The 22,767-nt window shown below is 42.7% G+C and overlaps 1 protein-coding gene across 3 annotated transcripts; it reads left to right on the forward strand.

The window, feature by feature from the left end:
- Nucleotides 1–4: 4 nt before the first annotated feature.
- On the forward strand, nt 5–22,686 carry tbc1d16 (TBC1 domain family, member 16). Of its 3 annotated transcripts, none has more exons than XM_079563948.1 (13): nt 5–191; nt 2,698–2,905; nt 3,000–3,174; nt 3,322–3,603; nt 9,345–9,539; nt 10,173–10,320; nt 10,404–10,568; nt 12,767–12,915; nt 17,327–17,461; nt 18,578–18,764; nt 18,928–19,107; nt 19,951–20,097; nt 20,745–22,686. In XM_079563948.1, the coding sequence occupies exons 2-13, from the start codon at nt 2,725–2,727 to the stop codon at nt 21,042–21,044; spliced, it is 2,244 nt and encodes a 747-aa protein (XP_079420074.1). In that variant the 5' UTR covers nt 5–191; nt 2,698–2,724; the 3' UTR covers nt 21,045–22,686. The 3 variants fall into 3 exon arrangements, with proteins under 3 accessions (XP_079420074.1, XP_079420076.1, XP_079420075.1); XM_079563950.1 differs by having other exon boundaries at nt 10,431–10,568; XM_079563949.1 differs by having other exon boundaries at nt 3,000–3,162.
- The last annotated feature ends 81 nt before the right edge of the window (nt 22,687–22,767 follow it).

The following is a 22,767-nucleotide window of genomic DNA, read 5'->3' on the forward strand; positions in this document are numbered from 1 at the left end:
ACGTTTAGTCTGAAACATCAGCAGTCAAACATTTGGCGTCACGGACAGACGGAAAACAGTGATCTCCAACAAGCCACACATCTTCAAAAACGAGCTAAAATCCCGGTGATTTGCGGTGATGGGACGCGGGGACGTGGCTCCGGTTCGCGGCTGAGATGGATGTCCGGAGCGGGCTGTAGTCTGCACTGAAGGTGAGAGCTGTACCGCCCGGCTAATGGTCATCCACACGCTCATCCAGTCGTAACAACGCTGGGACAGGTGTATATTGAAAAAAAAAAATGCATTGTTTATCATTGAAATACTGCATCGTTTTATCATTATTTCATGTCTGTCTAAAACATAATTCAAAGTCGTGGACAATCAAATGACTGTGCTGTCTTGGATTGTGCTAAACTATTACAGTCATGTTAACTACAGTAGCATTGAGTGTCTATAAGATGTTAACAAATGGACATTTGAGTGTTTTTTTGTGATGAATGAATAAACGTGGAGCTGCTGTGAAAGTCCTTCTCCGTGATCTCCTCTGCTGTCAGGCAGATGCTCCAGTGTGATGGAGCTGATAGACATCAGGGCACGCCTCTGCTAGCATACCATGCCACTGGCAAGATCCAGCATATTTTAACAAAAATATATTGTTTTGATCAGAGGTGCAACCTTTGACAATCCAAATTCAGTCCAAAGTAAGTAATAATACACTAAACTGACCAAATAAATGTGATCTCTGTCTATACCTTTGTATTTTCATGTCATAGATTATTGAGACATTTATCTCATATAACAAAACAGCTGATGAATATCTCTGATAAACAGCTGTCCCTGTAAGTGAAGAATGAGCTGTTCAGTTAATAGCCCATAACCCTGTTCTTCAGGATTAGCTGATGCTTTCACATGCCCCAGGCCTTTCTGATGCTCAGTCTCAAAAAACACTATTCATTTCTCTTGACACATGCACAACGAAACCTCTGACCACAATCACAAGTGCAACATCAGCAAAAAAAAATACAGAAGTCTCAAATACACAGGGGACACGTGGTTAATCTGATTGCACAATAGATAGATTGCTTTATTGGTCATTCTTATGCAACATAAAAACTAAATTAGATTTCACACATACCCAACAATTTAGTGCAATCTACAATTTATTTAACAAAAGTTAATTAGTCCAGACACAGGATTTAATTCATCAGTCTAACAGCTGTGGGAATGCAGAGATAGTTTAGGTATATTCCCCCAGGAGATGTGCTGTTGTATGTGGCGTGTGTGTGTGTGCGTGTTTGTGCGTGAGTGTGTGAGAGTGTGTGTGTGCGTGTGCGTGCGTGTGTGTGTGTGTGTGAACAGCGAGGTGTTGACAGTTTAAGAATGGAGCATTTCTGGCACCCGCCATATCCAACCGATGTTACTCTGCAATCACAAGACTAAAATAACCGCCAGCCATTGCACAGGCTGTATTCTGTTTAGTTTGGGATGGGATGGCAACTGAATATGGTGGCGTTGTTTAATTTTTAATACATCTTTATATAAAGTTAGTAATTTGGCCACAAAAACTGAGGAAGGCCAAAGATGCTCATGCGCTTGAGTGCCTTCAGTGCCTTCAGTGCTTTCAGTGCCTTCAGTGCTTTCAGTGCCTTCAGTGCTTTCAGTGCCTTCAGTGCCTTCAGTGCCTTCAGTGCCTTCAGTGCCTTCAGTGCCAGCCGACCTCGTGTGAGAAATGTGGCATCAGGAAGTGGGGTGCTGGTATCTGGCTGAGGTAAACAACATGCCCTCGGGGCAAAGAGGCGGGAGCATTCCACACATGGAGTTGGGAGTCAGTGTCAGTGTTCAGCCTATTATACATCAATGTGCTTGCACAAAAATACAAACAGATTACAAACGGCATACATGAGAACAAGAACTTGACACAAAATGAGCCTACGTTGACGCTACATCTGCCTAACATAAAATGGTTGGGGTTTGTTGCTTCCAGATTCTGAAATTGTTATTGTGGGCTTGCTTTGACTTAGCCCTAACAGTGCGGATGTTGATGACATCTGGTGACTTCAGATAACGGCCAGGAATTTCTCACAGTCTTACTGTTTGTCTTGTAAGTGTACATAAGGTGTGAACGCCTGCAGCTTGAACACATGTGAGGAAAAGCAGGTGTGTACGTGGAAGGACTGTGGTATAGAGAAATGCTGAACAAGGATACAGAGGAGATCCTCAAGAGCAAAGCAGAAAGGACACTGCAGAGTGCACAATAGTGTGTTGTTGGCAATGGCGCTGCAAGGATTCCCGAGGCCCTTCAACATGACGTTATACCTAATGTAAAGCACCAACAGAAAAAGGAAAGGTATTATTATAATACAGCAGGGGACAATACCACCTACCAGTGGGGGTCCTTGGGCGAGATCCTTAGCGCTAGCGCTACTGCCTAGTACCTCATGCTGAGAGACAATGAAACGAATGACACACTGGCTCAGGCGGCACCCGGCCAAACAAGGTCTGCGTCAGGCGCTGGGGAACCAGAGCACCTTGATGAAAAATAATGGAAAACGGCGGAAACTGGCGAGATGCGATAACAAGGCTCTGGATGGAGAAGACCTTGAGGTTAAGGCATTAGTGTTGCCTGTGGTCATTGGAGCACTCTGTGGCAGGAACCCCCAAACTATCACTGTTCTTCCTTTGATTCATATTTACTTAAGTTCTCATGTCCTGCTTTAGGATGGGCCCAGTTTCTCAGTGCCTGAGATGTCTTTGGGTCGGCTCCTGCGGCGCGCCTCCTCCAAGGCCTCAGATCTCCTGACCTTTAACCCCGGGGCAGGGGGCACATCTTTACGCTCAGGTCTGGATGGGGAGATCATCTTCTCCAAGAATAATGTCTGTGTGCATCCAGCAGAACCTCTGCCTGGCCTGGCGGAGCACCATCCAGGTGTGTTAAGAATAACAAGGAGATGCTTATTATTGTAAAGTAACATGAAAATGATTTGGAAAAACGAGTTAAGTATATGTGTTGTTCTTTGCAGGTTATCTGTGTGTGCATGTGGAGAAGGACGAGAGTCTGGGCACCACCCTGATTCTGACCTGGGTTCCCAACTCCCGCATCCAGAGGCAGGACGAGGAGGCCATGCGCTACATCACTCCTGAGAGCTCCCCAGTGCGCAGGAACGCACGGCGAAGAGGTCGCAGGTACGGCTTACAGTACGTCAAGTAACAATACTAGGGCTAATTATTTTTCATTTTAGATTACTTTGTAAATTGGTGACACATTAGTAAAGGGAATTCAATCTGAAATGACTCGCATTGGAAAAAATAATAGTGCCATAAACATTTAAACTGCACTTACAGGCACCACTGCCGTCCGCCTGCAGCTCCAGAGGAAGAGGAGGAGAGGATCCTCAGCAGCAGCACCTCTGCTGAAGGCCATAGTGTGGTGCTGGAGACTGGAGCAGAGCTGCCCTCTGCTGGTGAGGAGGGGGATGAGGGCTCCTATGAGCTCTCAGATGAAGTGAGTCGGGACAGCACCATGGGCTCAGACTCGGACACCTTCTCCTCTCCGTTCTGCCTGTCTCCTGTCAGTGAGGCCCTGTGTGAGAGCAGCAGCTCAGTGTTTTTGGACAATGACAGCAGGTCAGTGTGAAGCCGGCGCCTGTTTTTTATTTCAAATACAAAAAAGAATTAACTTTAACCTGATTAAAATAATCATAGTAACAACAATCTTTTATTTTGACTTAAATGGGAAATTGAGTGAAGTAATTGATGATAGCCTGATGTATAAGGGCCTGATCTAGACCAACTTTTAATGCGAATAATGTGAATGTGAATAATGTAAATAATGCAAATAATGCGAATAATGCGAATAATGCGAATAATGCGAATAATGCGAATAATGCGAATAATGCAATGTCATTAATGAATCAACTTACAATCATCAAAAATACATTTATTATTTATTAAAAGTTTGTTTATGGCTGTGTCAGGAAAATATTTAACTTTTTTATAACTGTTAAAAACTTAATTAAAATACTTATATATGCACTTCATATTTTAAATTACTGCACTGTTTAGTTATTCTGGGGCTGCTATGTCATTTCATGCCACAAGGTGGAGCCATACATAAGCAAATTGTAGGTTTAACTTGCTGAGAAACCACATGGTAGATGTCTGCTCTTCACTGAGAGCAGTTAGTGAACTCAAGAAGAGCATGTCATCTTTACAACTGAAGATCATCAATATATGCACTTAGATGCACATTTATTTAAATGTTGTATTTCGTCACAGATGGTCTGAAATAATTTTCCAAATCCTACAAACCTCACTGGCTCCAGATTGTTCCCTAATCAAGGGAGCCATCTGGACAGTGATTGTGCTGCAGTCGTTTGACTTTACGATTCCCCTCGCGGTTGCACAGTGATGCTGATCTGCTGCCCAGAATGTCGGGGCTGTGTCCGTGTGACTGTGAGGGGCTAGTGCTGTAAGTACAGTCAGTGTGGGACTTGGCAGGACCCGCTGCTTCACAGCTTCTAACCTTTACTGTGCTCTGCTCCTCTGCTGCTCTGAGACCCATGCTCTCAGGATCACTCCTCTGGCACTCAGGCCCTTGCTTTGTGTGGTCTCCGCGCCATCATTTCCTTCCTCTTCTTTCTGCCTGTCTTTTACCTTCCTTTGCATCTCTTCCTCTTGATCACTCTTTTCTTTCAATATTGTTTCTTTTTGGTGTTGCCCACCTCTCAAATATCTCTCCCCCCTTCCCTTCCTAAAGTCTGTGTGAAGCCCTTTGATTCCCTGTGCTCCCGCGGTTGTTGTGCTGGGCTGAATGTCAGCTCTCCGGATTAGGGCACTGAAGAGAGCGCCGCAGCAGCCAAAACCCTGGAACCCACTCAATCTCTCTTTCTCTGTGCCTTGCTTTAATTGACACTGTTAAGGGGCCAGGAACTGGAAACATGTCACTTGGAATCATTCAGACAAAAAGAGCTGCGTTTGGGAGAGCAGCGCAAGATGAAAGGGGGGGGCAGGAGAGCGAGGAGGGTGGTGAGGGAGAAATCTGCGCTTTTACCGCTGTCACTGCGTTGGCTTATGCTGTGGCATTAGGTTTGCCCAACATTTGTTTCTAATTTATGCAGTGAAAAAAATCAAACCATCCAGTTATTTTAAGAATGTTGCAAAAAAACGCAATAGCACACAAAGTTATTTCTCAAAAGTTGACCACAGCACATGTCAGATAACCTTCTCAAATTGCTGAATGAAAAAAAAAATTCCGACACTCCAGTTCAATGTGCATCATTTTTTGTTAGGCTACATATAAGTTAAGTATGTGGTCAAAACACATACAATTATGACAAGCAATATAGTTGTAAAAGTGAAATCAGACTGCTTGATCTTCTTACTCCTGGCATCCACCATCCAAACCTGCAAAGCTCACGTCATCACCTTCACTACTCTTAAAGGCTCTGTGGAGTTTAGCTGTAGAAGTTCTCCTTGGTTGTGGTGGTTCTCGGGTAGAGGTGGCAGCGGCGTCCCCCGGGAGGAGCCGCCTGCGTGGGGAGAGGTGTGATGATGAAGGACCTAGGGGCAGTTTGATCTCACCTCAGTCTGATGGGACACGCTGGGCACGAGCAGCCAGGCTCAAAACAGCTTGTTTACATGCACTCTGAGCGCATCTCGGAGCGAGACGGTATACACTTAATGTTTTCACTCTTCCGTATGGCTTGGAATCTTTCAGACCTGATCAGTCTGTGATCAGAAACAGAAGTAGAAAAAGCTCTTTTATTGTCTTTAACTGTTTGTAACATTACTAAAAATAACGCTGCTCAATTTGTTAAAAGATACAGCTAAACCCCTTAACCCCCACCTGAACCAAGCACATTTTCTCCAGTTTGGCTTTACCTAAATTTAAAAGCTTCTTGGAAAAAAAGGGTCAATATAGCAACGAAAACGAAGATGAAAACACAACAAAAATGTAAAAGAAAAGAAAAAAGAAAAAAGAAATGAAAAGCAACACTAATACAACAAAAAGGGGACTAAAGAGTGACAAAAATGTGGCGAAACACGACAAAAATAGCAACGATAAAAAAACAACAAAAACACGACCAAAAAACAACTATACCGTGACAAAAAACGACACAAAAAAGACACAAAGAAGTGAAACAAATGAAACACATAAGTGGCAAAAAGAGCGACAAAAAAGTAACAAAAACGAATGTGACAGATAAGCAATGGAAAAACGATGAAAAAGCAACAAAAACACTTCCAAAATGAGACAATAACACGGCGACAAAAAAGGATCAGTTTTGTCGGCCTTAGCTTTCAAATGACACATTACACTGTTGAAGCTTTTAGATTTGGGCAAAGTCTAACTGGAGAAAATGCACTCAGTTAAGGTGGGGAGTTAGAGATTAAATGGACATTGCTACAGTTACTACTACAACAAATACTTCCAATGGTCCCTTAATCTACATTTTCAAGAGAAGTTTTCTTTCATTCTGTGTTTATAGAGTGATATCAAACTACAAAGAATACCACGTATGTATATCGCGTCTATTGCTCTTATTAACTGCCTTCAAAACAGCCATTTTCAGTTTTATTCTACAAGGAGGAGGACCCCATGCAGTTTTGTCCTCTGCTACTTCATAGCCTTGTTGATAATGTCACATCTCTTTATGAGTTGACATATAGGCAGCTGTGACATGGTGAAAACATATACTACGGTCGGCTCTATATTATAACAGGCTGCACTTCATTGCAGAGCTCTTCGCCCGTCCTCTCGTAATCCTCTGTCTGGTTTGCGGCGTGATACATGAGACAGTGCACTGTAAATCACATGATCGCAGAGGGAAGTGCAGCTTGGATTGATCAGCCTTGTTATTTTCCCATCTGCTAACAGGGAAATGATTAGCCAGACTTGATTGATTCGGGCTCGTTACAGATTAAACCTGTCTTTCTAAATGCCACTTTGTTTCTCGCGTGTTCAATTTTTTAAAGTGGAAAAATGATACATATAATCCGCAGAACATTACATCCCCTAATGTGTAACAAATGCGTTTATTTATCCGGGCTCTCGAATGTCTCCAGGCTTAACATGTTTTAGCGCTGGCCTGTTTCTCAGCATTAGCCTGGCTCGAGACGTGTTGAAGAGTGCATTATGGTCATTAGCCACGGTCCAGTGTGTGTTTGAGGTTGTGTTCCTCTTACAATTGCCCATGTGTCTATCCGAGCCACTACTTGCGGTTTTATTTTTGTGAGTTTTTAGTGGAGCTGCACGCTAGTGGAAAAAATATCTATTTACCCTGTTCCCTCTTTTTATTGTGATTAGATTAGACCGAAACATAAGCTGCTAAGCTATTTTCAGAAGGCCATAGTGTGGTGCAAAACAGTTCTACGCTACAGGGTCAGTAGGTCTGATCAGTGGTGGAAAGAGCCTGTATCTGTACTTTCTACTCCACTACATTTTTAAATTGGTTTAAGAGTACAAATATTTTGTTTTCAAGGTGACCTCTCTACGATGAACTGGTTTAGTCCCAGTTCAGAGGTTTACTCCTTTAGACCTGGTTTAGTTCCTGTTTTTGACCTGAGTTAGTGGTTTACTCCTTTAGACCTGGTTTAGTTCCTGTTTTTGACCAGAGTTAGTGGTTTACTCCTTTAGACCTGGTTTAGTTCCTGTTTTTGACCAGAGTTAGTGGTTTACTCCTTTAGACCTGGTTTAGTTCCTGTTTTTGACCAGAGTTAGTGGTTTACTCCTTTAGACCTGGTTTGATTCAAATGAATGAAAAAAAATCCTGCATATTAAACTCTGAAATCCTTTTTTTTTTTAAACAATTTTACAGGGCATACTTTTATACTTTTAAGTAAAATTTGTATCAGATACTTTTACTTAAGTACATTTTTGGTCCTGTATCAGCACTTTTACTTAAGTAAGAATATTGACTTCTTCCACCACAGGGTCTTCTACAGTAAAGTATTTTGTTGTTACTATGTTATTACATGTTTAGTTAATAGGCTTTTTGCATATTATTACAATGCTATTACCGTTCTGTAAAGACTCATGAACACTAAATAACTGCATTCAGACTCATGGACAGCAAATAACCTGTTACTTGCGTTACTCCGTGGTTATTCTCCTCCCATCTGCTGCTTTTTGTACATTGATAAATCCACCATTCATCCCGCTGTTAAGTTTACTATATCTTGTTTATTTTTATCCTTTTTTCCTTTGCATGCCCTAATAGACTTACTATTGATTTTATTACTAGTTTATGTTTCACGCGCCCAAAAAACTACTAGTTTGTGAATGTACCTTCACTGAAAAAACCTATTCTGATTCTGATTCTGCTTCCAAACATTGTTCGTCCTGTAAATCAAAGAGAACTCACTAATGCGATCAAAATAGCCATTTCAATGTACTATTCATCATTGTGCAGCCTTAGTCCTCGGTGTTTACTTTGTTGTTTCTGCCACTGCTTGTCCTGTATTTAGTTAGTCGTGCATCTCCGCTGTAATAGAGGAACCCCGGCTCAGGTTTCAATGCCGGGAACAACACGACTCGCGCCATGAGGGAATGACAGGGGAAATTGGACAGTATGATTTGTGCGTGCACGGATTTCTTTATATGTGTGTGTGTCCTCAGAAGCCTCCATGCATTCCTTTCATTCTCCGCTCCTTGGCAGGGTCATATTGAGGTACAAAACAACAGGCTTGAGTCCAACTGTGGATATATGACTTTGTACAGGGGTTAGGACACAGCTTGAGTGTCTACATTTATGTTGACTCAAAGCACGGGGCCGGTTCTAGTACACAGTAGTTTTTGCAATTGGGGGAAAAAACAGTCTGTGTTTTTTGCCATGTTTGCTGTTTTCGATGTCAAATAGGTTATTTTTAGGTTATTTCAAGATCAAAATCATTATTATCACTACATCTCAATCCAAGGCTCTGAGGGCTGCTTATTCAGTCAGAGTAAGAGGCGGTTTCTCATCATGGCAGGAGCACATGGGCTCCGTACACTAGTAAAAACATTGAAAATTCCAGCCGCGCCATATGTTCACGGGTTTTGGGCAGTTTTTCAATTATTTTTGGACAGGTTCAGCTGCCGAAACCTGGCAACCCTGAACAGCATATATAGTGAACGTATTTGCAGGAGCCCGAGAGTTAGGTTTACATAAAATATTCATTTGGAGCCTTTTTGGAAAAGTTATCTTATCAATATTTTTTTTATTTTACAGCAGGTTTTCATCTAAAAATATTTGGCTCTATTACGTTTTGCCACACATTTACCAGAGCAATGATGCATAGAATCCGCATTAACAATACCTACAGCACACCTCTGCCCCTCATGTATGCACTCTCTTTTCTAATATGTTTTTCATGCTTTGCCCCAGGGAGCTGTGTGAAGACTCCATGGCTCACTCCGTTAGCTCCGCCTCCAGCCTGGATAGCCACGCACCCTCTGACAGCAGCGGCCAATCGCAGGTGGTGCGGTGGGAGGAGCAGCAGAGGGTCCTGGCGTTGGAGCAGTTATGCGGAGTCTTCAGGGTGGACCTGGGTCACATGAGGTCGCTCAGGCTGTTCTTCAGGTCAGGCTCAAATCCAGAGGTCACACAAAGGTCAAAGAGGTCGGCTTTAGAAGGAACTGCAGGCTCTCCCGCTAGCGTAAAATTTAAAGTTCATCGCATTTTTCAACCAGTAGTTCATCAGGGTTCCTTCAAGTGTGTCTTACTTGAAAAAAAAAAAAAAAAAAAAAGTTTTAAAGCTGCATGATTGTGATTGCGATTAAGAATGAATTCACAGTGCACGTTTTTAAACACATCTCAGTGCATTCACATTTGAGAGAAGATGGAATTGAGAAATAAAACGATTACAAGAACTACAAACCTAAACAGATCCATGGAAACAGAATACGCTTTTTGTAAAGGATAGTTTTTGTGAATGAATAATTGCTGTCTTTGTTAAAATTTCACGTTTGCCCTAAATTCTACGGTACATGTCTGGATACCTGGTTGAAAATGCTCATCTATATGTAGATAGTAAGAAATCCATAGGAGATCCATTATTCAGTATATTCTGTGCCAGTCCCCAGCCTGGACAAATGGGGAGGGTCGAGTATTATACATCAAATCATTTGTAGCCGGTTTGACTCTTTGAACACATCATTAAAGTAATTAATCATTCATGTATCATTTGATTAATATTTGATCATGTTGTTGTAGCGATGAAGCCTGTACCAGTGGCCAGTTGGTCATCGCGAGCCGTGAAAGCCAGTACAAGATCCTCCACTTCCATCACGCCGGGCTGGACAAGCTGGCGGAGATCTTTCAGCAGTGGAAGTGCTGTCGAGAAACGCACATCAAAGACCAGGTCCTCTTCTCACATACGTTTTAACCTTCCAGAAATGATGTTACAATTTCGAGACTTGCTTTTTGTTTCCCATTTAATTCTAGGTGTCTGATGAGAAATCTTGCATGCAGTTTTCTATTCAGAGGCCCAGCCTGCCGTCTGCGGAGACTCACCCTGAGGAGAAACTGTACCGAAGGCTGGATGTCACCACTTGGCTGCGTCACCTCAACCACAGCGGACAGGTCGAGGAGGAGTACAAGCTACGAAAGGTACCGGTTTTCTTCTGGGATTCTTACTGCTGTCTTTGGAGTACACTATGTTAAGTATTATTATGCACATTGTATTTCAGTGCCATAAAGATAGAAAAAAAAACTAATGGATGGTATTGTGTCTCAGAGCTCTTTGAATCACTGACATCAATCTCAGACGCCTGTGATGATTAGTTTTCAGGTTAAGCCCAGTTTAGGGAAAAACAACGGAGAAAGAACGTTCCACATTATTAAGCAGACCACCATTTTCAAGCAATATGGGAAAGAAAAAGGATCTCTCTGCTGATGAAAAGCGTGAAATACCTGAATGCCTTAGACTAGGTATAAAAACCTTCGATATTTCACAAAAGATCAAGCGTAATCATCGTACTGTTAAGAGATCTGTGGCTGATTCAGAGCACACGCGGGTTTGTGCAGATAAAGGCACAATGAAGTCGGTTTCTGCCAGACAAATACATCAGATTAAGAGAACAGCTGCTACAAAGGAGCAAACATGTATTTGAAGCTGCTGGTGTAGGACCCTCCAGCATAATCCGTCTATCCGGCATCCCCTAAACTGTTAATTGCAGTTGTTAAAACGAAGGTTTTCATACCTAGTCGAAGGCATTCAACTATTTCACGCTCTTCATGATCCTTTTTCTTTCCCTTATTGCTTGAAAATAGTGGTCTGCTTAATTTGTTTTAATAATGAGTTTTTCCCTTAACTGGGCTTACCTGACCACTAATTATCACATCTGTCTGAGATTAATGTCCTGAGACTCCATCCATGAGTTTCATTTAATATTATTATTTGTTTTACCTTTTATGGCACTGAAAATTTGCATAATAATTCTGAACATGCAGATAAGTATGCAGATATTGCAGTGCAGATATGCATGCAGATATTGCAGTGCAGATATGCATGCAGATATTGCAGTGCAGATATTCGCTGCATCATATACACTGAACTACAACATAAGCGCTGCATTGTATCTATTGTATCCTTTGCGATGGTAACTAAACTAGCCTTAACCGTTATACTGAGAATTAAACCCGTCTTTCTGCAACACCGTGTGTTTGTATTTGTTTTGCCTTCGCACGTAATCGCCTGAAATCGTCGCTGGCCTCACCTCAATGTTTTAAACTTTCAGTCTTAATCAGCACCCTCTTCAGTAAATAGAGGCACGGTTAGTTTTGGCCAGTCTCTCCCTGTGAGTCATTCAGCTCCTCTGGTACTGACTCAACAGTCGGTTTGCCATCTTCCTGAAATGACTGTGTGGCAGTTAGACTGTGACCAAGCTGTTTTCGCAGTAAACACTCCACAGCGTGAGCACAGGAGGGCCCTTCTGCTGGACACGCACATATGCCTGTGTGTGCTTTTGGCAGCAGTTTCACTTATGCTTTTGCAACTAAATACATTGTTAGAATGCAAAATCGCAATGTTTTTTTCCGTTACTCGTCAGCAGTAAACTTTGTAAAGATAGTTACAAGATACTGTACTATATATTATTAATGGTTTACTTAACAATGTGTATTTATGGGATATATATTACAATAAAGGAAAAGAGGCGATATTCTGTGACTGAATATTGTGTTTACAATTCTGCAATATTTTACTTAACTATTTCAACACAGTGCGTTCCATTTCATTAACCTCTCAAACCCCACCTGAACTGAGCACATTTTGTCCAGTTTGGCTTTACCTTATCTATCTATCTAAAAGCTTCTTGAAAAAGAGTAAGACAAAAACGAGGATGAAAATACAACAAAAAAACAAAAAAACCTTAAAATAATACAACAATTAGGATCAAAACAAGGCTATCATGGAGCTAAATTAGGTATAATATGACTAAAACTGAACATCTACTAATTTTTAAGCCACTATATGTTTTAGGAACTCTCAGTCAGATGGAGGACTTTAGTGATTTTGAGATATAGATAATGTTGAAACACCCAACAACCATTAGTCAATATATTATTCAGCCTTGTGACAGTATTATGTAAGAATGAAGATACACTGTGTAAAATTTCTTTGAGCAGAGGTTTGCAGTATAATCTGGCCTCCCCCTCACTGTCTAAATGCTTCATATTCTCTTGTACTCAGTATGTTTACACCTTCTTGTTCTGCTGCGTGCTGCCCCCGTCGCTGCCCTCTGCATTTTTGAGCACACTCCCTTTGTGCACGCACCACCCTCGATAACCTCCTCCCTCCTCACTAGGCCATCTTCTTCGGCGGGATCGACCCATCCATCCGCGGAGAGGTGTGGCCCTTCCTGCTGCACTACTACAGCTACGACTCCAGCTCTGAGGAGAGGGAGGCCTGGAGGCTGCAGAAGCGAGCGCACTATCAGGACGTCCAGCAGAGGAGGTGGGGGTCAAACAGCAATGGGAGTACATTATGTACACAGTTCGCATGTTACTGATACAAGCTAGCGGCTGAGAATAATGCTGTTTATTCTTGGCTTGGAATGAAATGAAGACGAAAAACTCAAATTGAATGGGTGAACGGTGTATGAGCGAGTGGTTGGTCGGAGGGGCGGATGGTCTTCAGTCTACCCCAGCTGTGGCAACAAACAGAGGGTCATCGAGTTTGGAGAGAGTGAAAAATACACACAAATACGCCTCTCAAACATAAAACTCATGCATTATTATTATTATTATTAATATGAAAAAGCAGATCCTCTTTTGTTTTAGATTTGAACCCCTTAAAGCAGAACTAATTAACTTGTTTACCTTAATAAATCCTTTTCGTAGTCCCTCTGGGGGTAATACAAGTCTTTTCTGTCAGAATTGTATTCATTCACTCTCACGGACAATTAATGAGTAAAAAAACGCGCAACATGCTATGACACCTGCAGTGGCGCTTATGGCCTCTAGGGGCATGTGTTACTTTGTCCTACTTTAACTCGCACCACATTTTATATCATGTTTCTTCTTTTTAATTTCTGTAGCATTAATAAACTCAAATGAGTTAGGCATGAATGAGGCAACACAAGTGATCTTTTTTCCTTCTTTATTGAGCTTATGTTTGTTTCTTGAATATGTATTTATTGATTGCCACATATGAGAAAATATTTTTGCATTCATACAATAACTTTTGACTTGGTAATCAGGAATGTGTGCAGTGTTACTGGTCCTTTCAAGATAATCATCAATGTGTGTGGAAGTACTCCAGGACTCTGTGAGGAACTGCTCCGAAGGAAGATATGTGTGTTTATTCTTAAAGGAATGTCGTAGTTGCTCAGTCACAAGCTTTACTGCACTGCATTGGCACATGTCAGCTGATAACATGGAAATCAATTACATGTTGAAGTTCCCGACAGCGTCCACAGCGGTGATCCGTGCACTGTGAAGCGGCCGATAAACCGTCACATGGCCCCAGCGCCGCCTGCCAAATGCCCACTCACTCAGACATTACAGCCATATGTGAGCGCATTGTGGCTTCGCTCGTCACCAGCGCACGGCAATCAATAGGCACAATCAGAGAAGTGTTAAGGGGAGGTGCGGGGCGTGAAATAAAAGGTCTCCGGAGAGAAAACATGTCAGCGCTTATCAGATCATACACAGGGAGAGAGTAAACCAGTGGTATGCGCAGACACACACACACACACACACACACACACACACACACACACACATACGACTTGGCCCTGAACCCCTTGGCTCAAAGCACAAAGCTAGAGTGTCCACATATTTCGACATGTCGCGGCTCCCGGCTCATAATGAAGATGATAATTGGACAGGTTTCTCCTCCATGGCGTATTAACATTTACAGTCCATCAGAAGGTGTTGTCGAAGTCGGGTAATTAGAGCGCCTGTTCCCGCGGATAACTTTAAAGGCGTTTGACAAGAGCGGTCTCCGGGGCCACTACTTGATCATTAGGAGCAAGGATATGCATTTGCACCAGTTATACTGTCCTCTGTAGCCGTGTAGGCATCGGCAGCAACGAGAAATGATTTAATAGGAAGATTTGGAAATGAAATGTGCTTTGGGCGTTGCTGTTCAATTCGACTCATGTGATATTTGCATTATTGGGTGTGTGATGGGGTTTATATCAGAGAATGTATGATTTTTCTTTTCTATAGTTCAAGACATGCAGGTCGCTGTTTATTTCTCAACCACAAATAAACAGAGGGGTGTCAAGAAGGAAACTGAACGCACGAAATGACGAAGGTAGATTGGCTGTGGGGAGGAGTGCAGCTTATTGGAAAGTACATTTTGAAGGAAGCAGAGTCAGTTTTTCTGGGTCAGGACGGAAAGCCAAAATAGGGTCAGAGCGAGGTTTATAACGCACAAATGATTTTTTTATGGTTGTTGCAGTATTTTTCTTGGAAGAGAACTAGAAAAGCCCTTCCAGTTCTTTCTCGCTTTCTCACCTTTACTGCCATTGGTTCGTTCATAACCGCTGGTTCAGGATCATAAGCTCACACATGGAAGTTATATTTAGTTCACCTCTTAACCCCCGCCTTAACCCAGCTCATTTTCTCCGGTTCAGCTTCACCCAAATCTAATTTAATTTGCGTTTTTGTCATTTTTCCTGTTCCTGTTGTTGCTATTTTGACCCTTTTTTTCACGACGCTTTTATATTTGGGTAATGCTAGTCTGGTTTTATCATAACCTATACTCATTGCATTTCGTACAAGGGTCTGGACCTTCGCAATTGAACTCCGTTATCAGGTGGTAGGGGAGAACTCCTTGGAAACGATTTAATCTGATTTCCCCTAATGTTTGGTCGTGACGTATGTAGTGCCCCCGAGTGAGTGAAGCAGCTATCATAACTCTTGGGGACATTCCTTACGTATTCCAAGGCTTCAGTTTTAATTTCTGGATATTTGGGAGCCGAGCCAGGACGGATTGAAGAGCTTCTTTTACTTTCGTATCGTACATGTAGGGAAATTATAATTGCCCGGAGTTTACGGATGGCTATGGCCAGGCTAGGGTAAAGCCAAACTGGAGAAAAAAGGGGTTGGTTAAGGCGGAGGGTAAGAGGTTAAAGGCTTTGGTGATTTTGTTAGATCAAGGTTAAATGGTGACTTAATTGTACGATATTTGTAGCATGAATGTCATAAATATAAAAGCATAATAAATGAAGAAAAAAAAGACGGCAACGAAAAAGTGTATCTCACCAGGGACGAAGCCGATCTAAACTCCATTGCCTTTAAATTTATGGCTTCAGATGTTTTGAGCAGTAAAATGGAAGATGGAAGTGACTATTTCCTTTAGTTTTCAAAGGGGTTCCTTTCTGGTGTGAAATGGAAAATGGCAGGGCATGTCCTCTTCCTGATCCAGACCAAACAAACTTTATATTAAATTCAAGGAAAGCCATTGTAGCTGCCAAACGTGCGGGTAATACCGGTGTGTGTATTTTCCTAAAGCTCGAAGCTGCACAGTGCGCCGCGTCCTCCTGAGAGCGACAGGAAGGTCCGACAACAGCCTCTGAAGCTAAACAGTTGCGCAGCGTTGCATCAGGTGTGTGCAGCATAATTCCTGGTGGAGGTGCATGGAAAACAAACAGCGTTAATTAAATCCCCTCTGCTTGTTAGAAGAACACTTCATACATTAGCGGCAGACACACACCGGGCGTTGCTAATATCGACGCCGGCACTTGCAGCGATAGATTGGTATTTTATGGTCACAGGATTAGTCCTGGTGGAGCACTCGACTCGACAATGGGAATGGCTTTAGTTCACTGCTCACTCACCTCTGCTGTCTCTGGTTCCTTTGGAGCTTGGCTTTTGTGTTAGACATGGGGGAGAATAGTTTCTTTACTCTGGTTAATTCTGGTAAAGACTAATGTGGATTCTTAAATACCCTGCGCAAGAGATACATTTAAGATGATGATAATGAGTGAATATAATTTGCTGGAGCTTCATTGTTTTGAAACTCTTTGGAAGTGTAATGATGTGTGTTTTATGTGTGTTTGTTTAAAGTTATTAACCTCTGAACCCACGTCTTAACCAAGTGCATTTTCTCCAGTTCTGCGTTACCCAAATTTAAAAGGTTATTTAGCCTGTAGGCCAGTTTAATACCTCATTTGAAAGCTTAGACCTACAAAACTCATCTCAACAAATCTTTTTCCTCTCGTTGTCATCACATTGCATTTCTATCACTTTTTGTTACTTTTTTCTTGCTCTTTTCTTGTTGCATTTTCTTCAGTTTTTTGTCACTTTTTCATCACTTTTCTGTTCCCCTTTTGTTTCTCTTTTGTGGCTTTTTGTTGCGTTTTCGTCACACGTTTTCTCACTTTTTCACCGCTCTTTTGTTGCATTATCATCCTCATTTTTGTCTCATTTTTGTTGCTATTTTGACACTTTTTTCACAAAGCTTTTAGATTTGGGTAAAGCCAAACTGTGCTCAGTTGGTTAAGAGGTTATGGTGAAACAAACTAAAAAATTCTGTATCCTGCGTGTACCGTTTACCCGGTCTTATCATCTAACCTAAGAGTGAGACAAAGCTTCTGGACAAACAGATGAAACAACATCAGCCTAGTCCAGTTGATGTTTTGATTCACATTTCAAAGCTTTTTATTTGTGGAGCTCAGAATGAAAGACAATATTTTCTATTACTATATAGTGCCAATATGTTAGCATCATTTAACATACTGATAAGATGGGTTATATAGTATCGAAACAACAAAATGGATTTGTATTTTGTTTCTAACCTGATCAGTGCAGAATCTCTCATGCTTGTGTGAGGATACACACACTCTCCGCATACCACTTACTTCTTACAACATCATTTGCTCTGGTATTTAATAGATTTCCCCACGTTTTTACAGGTTGTCAATGAGCCCTGAAGAGCACAGTGCATTTTGGCGGAAGGTCCAGTTCACCGTGGACAAAGACGTCGTCAGGACCGATCGCAGCAACCAGTTCTTCCAAGGCGAGAACAACCCCAACGTGGAGATCATGAGGTTCGTCCTTCGCTTTCACTCATCTGTTTATCCGCCTCCTTCTATTCCTCCTTGACATGGTCCGTACTTATCGCTCCTTCCTCGGCCCGACGCACTGGCGCACCTATTCATTTCATATTCTGAACCCCGGGGGGGGAGCTGCAAATGAGTTTCATGCTTTATTGACTCTGACTAAGCCGTCTGAGCACTTTTTGATGCATACTCGGAGCTAATGGTTTTTCTAAACGAGGAGCAAGAGGATTTAAATAGCATATTAGTTTAGTGTCTCATCGAGGCCCCTTATGTTTGTCTAAGTATTATGTCTTGTATCTGGGGGAGGGGAGGTTGTAGCGCCGCTGCACTGTACTGTTTCCTATCAGCCTGGCAGATGTGCTGGGAATCCCAAATATATTCGTTTTTCTGGCACCAGATTTCAGCTTGTTATCAAACATTCGCAGCGTGCCGTGCTCGAGAGGGAAAGAGTAGCGTGCACCAGTCATAAATAACATTAAGACCACCTGCTTAATACAGCCAGTCGGACTCTTTGCTGTGTACCATATTGTCCAGACTATAAGTCGCACTTTTTTTTCATAGTTTGGCTGGGGGTGCGACTCATACTCAGGTGCGACGTATAGTCCGGGAAATACGGTGTGCTCTGTATAGAATTTGATGGAAGGAGAGCTGGTTATATGAGAGCGACTGAAAGCCTCTCCTCCGTGCCAGTGATTGTAGCATTTTGACTGTGAGACTGATAAGAATATGATGTATTTACATGCTCTAGGCAACAAAGTAATCATAATATATAAGAGCCAAGAACATTTTCTTCAAAGTTAATCCTATATAAATCATCAGAAAGATAATTAATTAGCTCCCTGGTTACCGCAGAAGTTGGCATAGCAACTGCTTGTTCCTGTCATGCTTTTACCCGCTTCACTGAAACACATGTTGGCGTTTTCATAGTGTTTGGGTGGGACCTGACTGTTGTGTGGTTTTGGCTGGGCTCCTCCATCATGAACCATATTCTGATCCGTCAGTGAATTTGCTCCGAAGGTTGTTTATTACACCTTTTAGCCTTCAATATAAGGGGCTCTGATTTCTGCTGAGATGTAATATGTGTCTGGGTTGATCTCGCTTCAGGCGGATTCTGCTCAACTACGCCGTGTTTAATCCCGACATGGGCTACTGCCAAGGCATGTCTGACCTGGTGGCCCCACTGCTCAGCGAGATCCAGGATGAAAGCGATACCTTCTGGTGCTTCGTGGGCCTCATGGAGAACACCATCTTCATCAGCTCGCCGCGCGATGACGACATGGAGAGGCAGCTGGTAGGACTATTATGTTTTATTTACCGCTCCATCTGGGCCACTAAGTCTATAGTATTCACCATGCTGCACTCTGCTGATGTGCAGTACATACAATTGAATAAGAATGTGTGAAAACAGACTTGAACTAAGTGACTAAATACATTGTAACTTGTTCCCCCTGCAGATGTACCTCCGCGAGTTGCTGCGTCTCATGTTGCCACATTTCCACCAGCACCTGACGCGGCTGGGCGAGGACGGCCTGCAGCTGCTCTTCTGCCATCGCTGGATCCTGCTCTGCTTCAAGAGAGAGTTTCCCGACACCGATGCTCTGCGCATGTGGGAGGCCTGCTGGGCTCACTACCAGGTCAGAGGAGAACGTTCAAAATGGCCTCCTTTAACAACTTTGGGAGAGAGGACTTGTCATGGGTCTTCTGTTTTGCTGTAGTGACAGAATTTACATGCTATAAATGTTACACACGAGTTACTGTTTGTACATAAGGCTATTACATACACTTCTCATTTTCAACTTATAATAATACCACAATATGCCTGTGTTCTAGCCTCGGTTATGAGTGTCATCCATAAGAAATATACTCCTTGAAAAGCCTGTTAATTTTAAAACATTTGTGTGTATTTTTATTCCTTGTTAGTTCATGTTAATGGGGAGCTTTTCCATGGCACAGTGCGCTACACCTCTCCTCGCTGTGGCAGAGTCAAATGTCACTTGTCCTGCTCCATGCCATCTGTTAGCTCCTGTTTAATGCACTGCAGGTGCAGAGAGCGCAGGTAGAAACCTTAGGCCTCTATTCACACACTGAAATGTCACCAGCTTCATACATTTCTCATTAACTCTTGTTTGGGTGGTTAATGAATTGCATATTAAACAAATTCAGTGCAGAGGTGGAAGATGTGAAATGTGGAAACAAATTTAAATAAATGTGCGATGTGCAAGCGTTTTTAATCCTGTTAAATGTTTTAGTCTTTTACTTAACAACTGGGTTTCGTTATGGCGATTATGACGTTCTTTGAAGAGTGAATATATGTTGTACATACAAATGACATAAATTAACATATCTTTTCTGTGTTTTGCATCTTTAATTTGCATACATTTTTCTCCTGAGTAACATTACCTTGAACAAGGTCGTTTGTTATGATACACAATTTGACAACTAACAATATGTAAAAATATGCAACATTGTCTTTACAGACGGACTATTTCCACCTGTTTTTGTGCGTGGCCATCATTGTTCTCTACGGGGAGGACGTCACAGAGCAGCAGCTGGCCACTGACCAAATGTTGCTCCACTTCAGCAACCTGTCCATGCACATGAACGGAGAGCTGGTGCTGCGCAAGGTAAAGCAGGCCACGCTGTTTTTACTTCTGCTGCAAATATATTCCTTTATTATTATTGCCAGCAGCATCAAGGAAATAAGTGGTGGAGGGTGGATGGACAAGAATACCTTCAAGATATAGCCTTAGAAAAAATGTGTAAAAAATGTATTCTTTTGATATTGTCATGAAATTTTAAGTGGGTGAAGCTGCAGCCTAAACCTCTGCAGGCAAAGCTGAAAAATACAACAGTGTAACCTTTCTGGTATTTCCAATACTTCATGAAGAGGACTCACTACATCATACACACGATAAGTGGTACATTACAGTTGGCATATGCACCAGAGCAGAGGATGTACTGAGGCCTGGTGTGCTGTCGCGCTGCAGAGCGTTTCCGATGAGCTTCAGTGAAACTCATGTTTATGGATTCTGTGTTAGTACACAGCCAGACCAGAGGCACTCTCTTCATGTTAGCATGCAGCTGCTGTAGCTCATGAGGTTTAGCATCAAGAGACGCCCTTTTACCTTCAGGTCAAGAAATGATAAACTGACCTTGCCTGGGATTTGTTTTCTTTTTTAATCAAATTTATTGATTTATTTGAACAATTCTCTCTTAAGTTGCATGTATATAATCCTGTTTTTTTTTGCATTTGTGTCCCTTGTTCACCCAGGCTCGCAGTCTTCTCTACCAATTCCGCCTCCTCCCCAGAATCCCGTGCAGCCTGCATGACCTGTGTAAGCTGTGCGGCCCCGGGATGTGGGACAGCCGCTACATCCCCACAGTGGAATGTTCTGGGGAACACCCTGACTCCCAGAGCTGCCCGTACGGGGGCACCTCCACTCCACAGCCCTCCTCCCCATCCCCCTTCTCCACGCCCTTACAGTCACCCAACCTCGCCCCCTCGCCCTCTCCAGACAGCAAGAGGACCTCCAAAACCAGGGACATCTTCACCTTCAGGAAACAGACATGACTGCGAGCCTTTGTGCGCTAACAGGGTTTGGCTCTAAATGCTGGATTCTTCTTTAACTCTCCCTCCAAACAAGGGAGTCTGTCACTAGCTCTTTTGTTTGATGTTGAACACTGCCTTATCAGAGCACGGGACGGTTATAGTGTCGAGGGCCAAGAGTTGAAGAGGCAGCTTCTCCATTTGACACAGAACAGACAATCATTGGCCGCTGTGTCTGACTAAAGTTTTGCTGCCTTCTTGGCCCGCGTCCAGTGGTCTTCAGGATTTCAACAGGGTCTATGGGCTGGATTCGTGTGGACTTTTTGAACAAGGGTCAAGTGAAACTGGTGATTCATTCATAAGGAGTCAAATTTTCACAATGGCGAGTTGTGGAGGCATCACACAACAGTGCATATTTCAAGTGAATGAGTTTCTTAAATCTCTAGTATTTATGCGGAAGGGTCCAGACAAGTACAAATGGATTTCTTTGAGCAATATATTATCCTTGCATGATTTCTCTATAGCGGGCACAGCGTGTTTGTAAAGCAGGTCTGAATGTGTTTACACGTCCCACATTATGATAGGGCTCCGCATATCTCATCACAAGGAGAAAAATAATGTTGAGCAATAGGAGCCTTTACGCATTACGGTTTCCTATCTGAAACTCATTTGAATGTCAGCACGGTCCACCCAGAAGGCACAGCTTAAATCATGTTTTATCTTGACACCGAAATGAATGCTTTTGTTTGGACAGGATTGTGAAAAATTGTCAGCAGTGTTGTTGTTTTCATCTGCATATTTTCAGATTTCTCTCCTCCGTCAAACGCACGGCGATGTCAACAAAGCACTGTCAACTCAAAGACTAGAGCCCACACTCACATATGTATATCTCTCTCCTTTTCCATTGCTTTCTTTGCCCGGGCGACAGTATGGGGCTTGTTTTGCGTGAGTGTAAACTGGAGCGACCTCTAAACATCTGGTAATGAGTTGAAGAACAGGCACAGACAGCCCCCCCATCCCCACACTCCCCTCCCTCCGACCAATCTCCTAAATTATAGCCGTCATCGAGAGGAAACCTGTAAGAGAAAACAGGAACATGAAGCTGGCTGTTTTGGTCTCTTCAGTGATAAAAAAAACTTGGAATACATGGCAAGCGTTTTCCCTTGGCGACTTTCAAAGCATTTGGGGAGAATGTACAGTGATGTGCGCGATGCCCGCGTGGTTTGCAAATCCCAGATGTTCACTCGGCGCGGAGACTTCCCCCTCGAGAGCTCGTGAGTGACACTCTTGAAGGGGGGGGGGGCAAAAAACATGTTGAAATAGCTGCTAAAATGTAACATTAAGACCTTCAATCAGTCGTCCTCCACCCCCCTTGTGCTCTCCCCGCCTCCCCTCGCTGTGGTCTGGCGCTCAGCAAGCCGTCTCCTGCAAATGACATGCATAACAGCTCAGTTTCCTTTTCGTTATCATGCACAGCTGCTTGCTCCAAAACCACAGTTTGGTTGGGCAAGTAAAAGTGAGTGAAATCCAAAATGGCTACTGGGAGAATACATGTGAATTTTGAATGAAGTCACAAATCACACATCTGTAAGAAGACGGGATCAGACACTGAATGTACTTCACAGTATTGAGCCTATTCTTACTCTGTATCAATAAAAAAAAACACTTGTGCATCTATTATCTGTTTCTTAAATCTTAATTGTTCCCCTAGTGCGGTGGTTCTCAAGCCTTTTACACTAAACACGGC

Source organism: Gobius niger (assembly GCF_951799975.1).
Source record: "Gobius niger genome assembly, chromosome: 10".
NCBI classification, from domain to species: domain Eukaryota; kingdom Metazoa; phylum Chordata; class Actinopteri; order Gobiiformes; family Gobiidae; genus Gobius; species Gobius niger.

Coding starts and splice junctions, on each gene's coding strand:
- tbc1d16 (XM_079563948.1), top strand. CDS start 2,725: ATGTCTTTGGGTCGGCTCCTGCGGCGCGCCTCCTCCAAGGCCTCAGAT. Junction 10,569..12,766: donor AGGAGTACAAGCTACGAAAG/GTACCGGTTTTC, acceptor CCTCCTCACTAG/GCCATCTTCTTCGGCGGGAT. Junction 12,916..17,326: donor CAGGACGTCCAGCAGAGGAG/GTGGGGGTCAAA, acceptor ACGTTTTTACAG/GTTGTCAATGAGCCCTGAAG.